At 34.6% G+C, this 8206-nt stretch overlaps 1 protein-coding gene across 1 annotated transcript; it reads right to left on the bottom strand.

The window, feature by feature from the left end:
* Positions 1-2073: 2073 nt before the first annotated feature.
* On the bottom strand, positions 2074-3159 carry Agtr2 (angiotensin II receptor type 2). Its single transcript, XM_026380644.2, has one exon. The coding sequence runs from the start codon at positions 3157-3159 to the stop codon at positions 2074-2076; it is 1086 nt and encodes a 361-aa protein (XP_026236429.1).
* Between the last annotated feature and the right edge of the window lie 5047 nt (positions 3160-8206).

The following is an 8206-nucleotide window of genomic DNA, read 5'->3' on the forward strand; positions in this document are numbered from 1 at the left end:
CTGTGGAGGGGGGAATGATTGGAGGGGTATTCAGGGACCCATAGTTGTGTGAACAAAAGCAGAGCATCATGAAAGAGAGTCAGACTTTAAATTTTTTTTTTAATATATATTGTGGCACAAAGCCCTTGGTTCAATTCCCAGCACCACCAATCTACATGTTTTGTGTTTCTTGAACCTGGGATGCAAGGGAGGGATGACAAAGAAAAATCAACCCCAGAAAAAGGATAAGATATTCTAAGGTCATTCCAACCATGATCAGAAATGTGGGTTTTGCTTTCATAGTCATTCAGAAATTATGGCTGAATACTCAGGAGAGGGAAACTAGAAAACTATGACAAGGGACCAGGTGAGTAATGATAAAGGCTGAAACTGAGAAGTATTAGTGAGGATTGAATAGAAGGTACCAATAGAAGAGAAGGTAAGAATCTATACTTGGAAGTAGTGAATATAAAATAATAATAAACACACACGATCTTCCCATAAAGGATTTTATTCATATGATATGTATTACAAAATCATTTAAAATGTGAAGCTATTGTTGATTACACATTTAGCTATATGCTTTATTGAAAATACCATGATTACATGATTACATGAAATTGGGGCTTTCCCAAAAAATAGTGTGAGAGGATTCTTCTGTCTATAGCCCTGGAACTTGACAGAGATGTTAAAACTCCCAAGCTTTAATTCTACCTCACAGGTAAGCATTGATCTAGGAAGATCTGAGGTAACCTTGTATAATATGGGTGCAGAATGAAATCTTGAACTTGTAAAATTAGAATTTATATTCTCATCTAAGTAAAGTTGAGGTATTCCTCTAACTTAGGAGTTCTAATAGTACTGAGTAGGAGAGCTGTGAACCAGTGATTAGTTTAAAAGAGTCCACAGAATCCCATAGATTCTGGAGCAAACAGTAAACATAGATATAGTTTAAAATTACCCACCAGGATCTGTATTTTGAAAGCCACATTGCACAGCCCTACCTGTCAGGTCCCTTGCCTCACCAAACTTGTCATTTGCTGGGTCTCTTTTCCCCTTTCCAGGGGGAGGAGGTAATCAAATATTCATTCTGCTATAACCTTTTCTTATGCCAGTTTAGAGTTTATTACAAGTCAAAGAATCCACCCAGATATTTTGGGAAGCAACCTAGAACCAAAACATCAATAATAAAAATCAAGTCAACATTCTATATATCAAAGCACCACATTTAAAAGGTCAGAGATGTAAAAAGTGACCTTTACATTTTATAACAATACATAGTGTTTATAGTTTTCAAAAAATTATCAGAAAAAAAAATATAAGCCTTTAAACAATGGTTAAAATGCATAGAAAGTTTTTAAAAAGTACTTATTCAGAGCTTAGTGAACACTCAAATATGTGTCAATTGCAATTGTTTTATTATTCATTTTATTTTCTATAACTGTAAAAATAAGCCAAAATGCAGAAGTGTGATTTAATCTATATTCCTAGCCTTGCTTGATATGTAGCTACGTCTTAAGTGTAAAGCTATGCTCACATGAAATGTAAAAGGAATAGAACTTGTAATTTTTAAAAGTAGAAAGTATATGCCTAGTGCCTGAATAATCCAGTACTAATCCATTATATTATTATATTGGAATAGTATACTCAATTTACTGCTTATCTCTGTTACAATGTTGCCTGGTAAATAATGCAACAGTGTAAACCTGTTCCTGGTTCAAGAGGAAAAAACTTGATAAAAATGGACATAAAATCTCACTAAGAAATGCCAGCATTTTTCAATGAGAAATATGAACCCAAATCATTAATTACAATTTAGGATTAATTATAATTTGAGATAAATCCCCAATTACTTCTGGGTTATGGATCTGTCTCACTAATGACAGTCTTGAACCAATATACCAGAAAAACAATGGACAATTCCTGAAAGTCACTGAAGGATAAAATCTAGTTACACTTTGTTTCCTGTTTTAGAAGAATGAGTAAAGATTAGATAAGGGGGAGGGACCTTCTATTGCTAAAGCCATTTAAAGATAATTCTGATGGGCCTCAGGACAATTAGCCATATTGATTGCATGCATTCCACTCTCATTTTTAAGACACAAAGGTGTCCATTTCTCTAAGAGAACTGCTTTTTCGGCAAGACACACTCTCTCTCTTGCCTTGGAGCCAAGTAATTGGAACCCTAAACACACTGCGGAGCTTCTGTTGGAACCGGTTTCCAACAAAACAATACAAAAAGGGATTAACGCAGCTGTTGGTGAATCCCAGGAGGATGGCAAAAGGAAGTGCCAGGTCAATGACTGCTATAACTTCACAGCTATTAATGACACCCATCCAGGCCAGAGCATCCAGGAAGGTCAGAACATGGAAGGGAAGCCAGCAAATGATGAACGCCAGGACAACAGCAGCTGCCATCTTCAGGACTTGGTCACGGGTTATTCTGTTCTTCCCATAGCTGTTGGTCTTCAGTAAGTGTTTCCTGATTCCAAAGTAACATGTTGCTATAAATATTAAAGGGATAATAAAACCAAGGATATTTTTCATTAAGGCGATCCCAGCTGACCACTGGGCATAATTCTCAGGTGGGAAAGCCATAACACAAGCATTCACCCCTAGGTACTCAATGGTTCTGACATCTCGGAAATAAAATGTTGGCAATGAGGACAGACAGGCCATACACCAAACCAGAGGAACTATGTAAGATGCCTGCCAGGGATTTCTTCTTTGAGACAGAAAGGGGTAAATAACTGATTGGTACCTATCAACACTCATGCAGGTAATAAAAAAAATGCTTGCAAACATATTCAGAGTCAGAAAAGAACCAAAAACCTTGCACATCACAGGTCCAAAAAGCCAGTCATATCTGTAAGAATAATAGCTTGCCCAGAGAGGAAGAGTAGCCAAAAGAAGTAAGTCAGCCACAGCCAGGTTGAAGATGTAAATGCTAGAAACCTTTTTAGGACCTTTTTGACAACAGAACAGTGTAACCACAACAGTATTAACAAAAAATCCAATCACAAAAATAATGTAATACAGAATGGGAATTGCATCTAAATGCTTATCTGATGGTTTATGTGAGCAGTTAAAGGTGGACTCATTGTTGCCAGATATGTTGGCAAGTTCCAGACTGCTGGTAAGGTTTTTGCTGATGGAGGCAAGAGTGAAGTTGTCCTTCATATTGAAATGTCAGCAACTTCTAATTCGTACGCTTTCTGTGGGGGAGAAAAAGGAAGCAGTTAGAACACATACAAAGCTTAAGGTATATTTGAGTTCGTTAACGTTTTGGGATTGATTTTTTTAAAAAAGCAAAAACAAGTAAGTGATTCTAGAAAACACTATGAAATAGGATCATGCCTGTGAAATAAGAATGTATTTTACCTCTTGAGGAAGAAAACAATTTTCTCAGTAGTAGCAAGAAGTAAAACATTCAGCTTCAGGAACTAAAAATTCTGAAAAAAAACTACCTTTTGCACCTCTTTTCTATCATGTTTTTAGAGTTTTAAAGAAAATAGTATTTCAAAAGTTTAGTTGAGATAGAAAATGTATGTACCAAACAGGAAGAAACCCAAAATAAGAAAAATTAATACTTTAAAACACTTGATCATTTATCCCAGTCTGTATACTTTCTAGAAATCACACTGCTATTTCATAGAGAAATGCTTTATTCAAGTAATTATATACAAAGCATTATAGCTGTGGAAAGTAAAAGTAGCCATAAGCTATGGAAAAAATAAGTAAGTGTACAAATGACAGAAACAATATGCAAAAGGAACATTAGAATAGGGGGACTGTGGTGGGCTTTTACTAATTTAAAATAATCTCTTTAGTTCTACTTTTCCATTATTTTCACAATTATAATTATGAATAAGTTATGACATATATGCATATTTCTAAAAGCCTTCTGAGTTTAATAGAGAAAATTAGATTTAGATATAGATATTAAAGTTTTGTCTGTTTAATAGAAAAAAATTCAATTTAATTAGGTAAAGAAAAAGAAAACAAAAGAGAGAAACTTGTTTCAGGGTCAAACAGAAATAGTTTTGATTGCTTAATTAAATAAGAAATGAAAATCAATGATTAATCATGATATAGTCATCATTTTTCTTTTGCTATCTTTTCAGTTGAATATAACTAAATAGTCACTGTTCTCAAATGTTATAATCAGTGTTCAGGTTTTTGAGACATTATTGTTTTGGGTTTTTTACTAGCAACATTATTTTGAAACAAACAAAAATTAGCTAAATATAAACACACTAAGGAAAAGACTATTACTTTATATAGTTTTAAAGTAAATACAAATAAACTACTCAGTTAAAAATATAATCACCAAAGTACCTCCTAATAAATAATAAACTCTCATTTTTTATCTAAAGCTCATTTCTTTATATGACTTTACAAATTAACATGAAAGAATGAAAAAATAAATCCCACTGACGACTTACTGGTTGCTTGAGTTTAAAGCAGTTATCATAAATCAGCTTTTCTGGTTCCTAAATGCACTCCTGTAAGAGAAACAGCAGTTAAATAATTTAGGAGTTTTGCAAAATACAGTGTTAAAACACAGGGAAAGGGAAAGTTCGTCCATAAAAAATATTTTCATTTAATGTATATTCTACTTTCCAAGTAAAGTATATATAAATTGTTCAAACTTACCTTAAAAATTCAGGCTGAAGAATGCTTTGAATTCTGAGCTTATTCGGTCTCTTAGACTCTGGGATGTAATAGCACCAGATCTCTGGTTTCCTTCTTATATGTTCGGTCTGTCCACTGGGGAGCCTTCAACCTACATAATTCTAGGGCTGACTTATGAACACTTGCCAGCTTTCCAGAGGTTTTTTTTTTTTTTGGCTGCAAAACATTAATCTGAAATTCTCACTGTCTCCAATCATAACAGCTCATTCAAATAAATCTCAAACAAAAAAATGAAGTTTCCACAAATGTGTTAGAGAATTTTGAAGTCAGTGGCTTGCTTTTAAAGAAGAATATAATTACTTGCAGAATTTTCTCTTTCTTTTTCTCTGATTATGACATTCTCAAGCAAGTTAAGGAGACCAGAGAATTTATGCTAGTAGCAGAGTCTTTGTTCACAAATATCCTTCACAAACTTTAGTACTTTTAAAAATTTATGCATTTATTAAACAATGGTAGCAACATCACTTGAAGTCTAACAACTTCTAAAAATTTCTCTCTTGCTTTAAACATTTTTCTGGCTGGCTCATTGCTGGAGGATTGGAGATAAGAAAGATATAATTCTTATGTGATGGAAAAGAGGTATTAACCTTTAGTACCTCCTTTCATTGGACTCTGTCATATTTGTGGCTCAAATACCAAGGACAGAAGGTAAAGAATGAATAGGCAGCTATTACAGCCTGGATCACTATTGTTCTTGTTGCTGTTTTTAGTCCTTGTGGTGGTGGGGTGATCAACTTTATATAACCAGTCTTGTAGAAGCAAGAATGATAAAATGAAGAAAGACAAGAAGAGGTGATGCTAATGATAATACTAGATGATAATAAATGCTATGTGACAAACAATGCATTTTATGCTTAATAGTTTAATATAGAGGCACACTGGTAAGTACATGGCCTCCAGAATCCAACTACCTGGCTTCACAGGCTCAACTCTACCACTTCCTAACTCTATTACCATGACCAAGTTACTTTCCTTCTTCAGGTCTCAGTTTTTCTCACCTGAGAAATGGGGATAATATTAATTACCTACATCAGAGAGTTACAAAGATTAAATGAGTTAAAGTGTTTATAATGTTTAGAATTATACCTAGCACATGATAGACACTATTATAAGCTTTCTACTACCACAGCTTTACAAATCAAGAAACTAAGACGCACAGAGTTTAAATGAATTTTCTCAGGTCACATAGCTATTAAATGAGGATACTTGAATTTCAAATGAAGCTAACTAATGTCAGAGTTCCTGCTTTTAACTTCTATACTACAGAAGGAAGCACTAGCTGGTCCTTTAATCTTACCTTTGGTCTTGTCAGAAGAAAACATGCAGCATTTTCAGAAAATCACTACTGACCATTCTTAAGCTATCACAACAGCACCAAAGAAGGGAAAAGGAGGTTGCATTTTTCTTAATGTTTTTAGGAAAATGGCAACCCCAGAAAGGAGAAATGTGTAAGCAGATAGCTTTCTATAGTTAGTACAGATAACCAGAGAACCCAAGACAATTAAACAGACAAAAGGATTCCAATTATTACTACAGATCATTTTTTCAGATGAGCAATAAGAGTGCACTTATTCAGGTTGCAGGCTGCAGAAAGAGAAGAGGGCATCTTTTCCATTAGTAGTAAGCACCTAAGCAAGTTGTTCAGCGAAAGAACAAGGAAGGAAAAAAGACTATAGGAGACAGAGGACAAAATTACAAATGACAGAGACAAAGCACATGGCTATTGACATTTGTTTCTCCATTGATATTAAAGTCAATCCTACAGTAAACAAGCAGTAAGAAAAGGTTACCATTGTCTGAAAAATACAGTAAGATTCAAAGGCTTGCTCAACACCATTATAGCATTTTTTTCAGTACACTGAATTTGCACAACGACCGCATGCATCTAATATACATATGCACCATTCTATTAAATCTCAAAATATTTGTTTCTTATGCTCTGGACAAATTCAGGTTGAAACTGTGTCCAAATGATGAAAAACTGATGTTTGGGAAACAAAAGAGCGGGCACATATGTTTATCGGCAGGAAAGTTCAAATGGGAACTGGTTTCACTCTTTGTTTAAGCCTGGTTTCTCCCTCCATTTCAAATGTTTGTTTTTGCGACATACAAGGGAATTTTCCAGGCCAGAGTCTCCTGAGTGGTCACAATGGGTCAGATTCCCACCCTGCTCTATTTCTAGCCCCCTTTCATGTCCCTTGCAAAGAAACAGTCAGGAGGTGAGCTATAAACTTTGAGAACAAACTGCAGGCTCGCCTCCAGGAGACCTAGCCTTGAACACTCCCCAGGAGCAGGGGACCTTGTCTAGAGCTTTTGTCCTTCATTACAGTAACTTCTGACGTAAATAAAGTTTAAAGAGGCACACATTTCCCAGAAGATTAAAAAGACATTTACTTTGTTTCTTCATAATTTTTGGAGTAAAAATTTTCATAAGCAGAAGAAAAAATTTTGTAACTGCAGGGAATTAAGAAGACAAAAAAGAATAGCAATAATATTCACACCACTCAAAGCAAGAAATACAGCATATTATTGATTCAGCAAACACCCAGTTAAGCCAACAATGTAAATACACTTGAGATTCAAATAAATGTCAGTCATGGGAAGCAATACAACACACACACACACACACACACACACACACAAATCATTCTCCTGGGGACAGTGGTAATTTTTTGTTGTTGTTGTTGGAAGACTGACTTAAAAGTTTTGGGTCATTTGAATAAATTATGCAGCTCTTCAGAACAAGTGCAGCTGGGCTAACAGAATTAAACAATGGTAAATCACATTAAATTATTTTTTTCTAATGAATACCTATTGTTTCTTGTGCAATTCTCATCTGCTGAAAGGATACAAGATTCATAAGAAAAATTTATATCCTTCCCACACACAGATGAGGCTTCAAAGGAACAAGGAAAGACAAATGCAAAATTCTGCCCAAACATACTCTGGTTATAGGGAGTAAGGTTTAGAGATACAGATCATGGAATGATTGAATATATATAGTCTTTACTTTTTAGTCTGTTTTTTAGAGTTATTTTAATTTTCCTCATCCCAGGCACCTCTCTGAGTTTCTATCCAGGCTGATATCATTTTCACTTCTCACAAATTCAACACACACATCATTCACACATATACCCACAAACATACATACTTCACACCAATCGTCTTTTGATTTACTTACCCATAGGTAAGCCTTATTTAATTGGGAAAAAAAAGGTGGTTAAGAAATTTTGCATTATCAGTAAGTCTTAGCAGATTGCATTTGTGCCTCTCTGGTTTCTAATACAATAAGAACAGGAATGTCAGGATAAAGCAAAGGAAAAATGTAAGGTCTGCTATTTAGAACTAGAGATCAGAATGACCATTTTATAGGAAAAAAAGACTAAAAACCCATTGAAAGGCCAATGTAAATGATTATTTGCAACAAATTGTCCATCTAGGCATCACATAAAGAGTGACTGAGAGAGCTATTAAATCAGTTAACAAAGTTAAATCCAGTAGTCAGATAAATGAAACCTCTGAGTCAGTACAT

Source organism: Urocitellus parryii, chromosome X (genome assembly GCF_045843805.1).
Source record: "Urocitellus parryii isolate mUroPar1 chromosome X, mUroPar1.hap1, whole genome shotgun sequence".
In the NCBI taxonomy this organism is placed as follows: domain Eukaryota; kingdom Metazoa; phylum Chordata; class Mammalia; order Rodentia; family Sciuridae; genus Urocitellus; species Urocitellus parryii.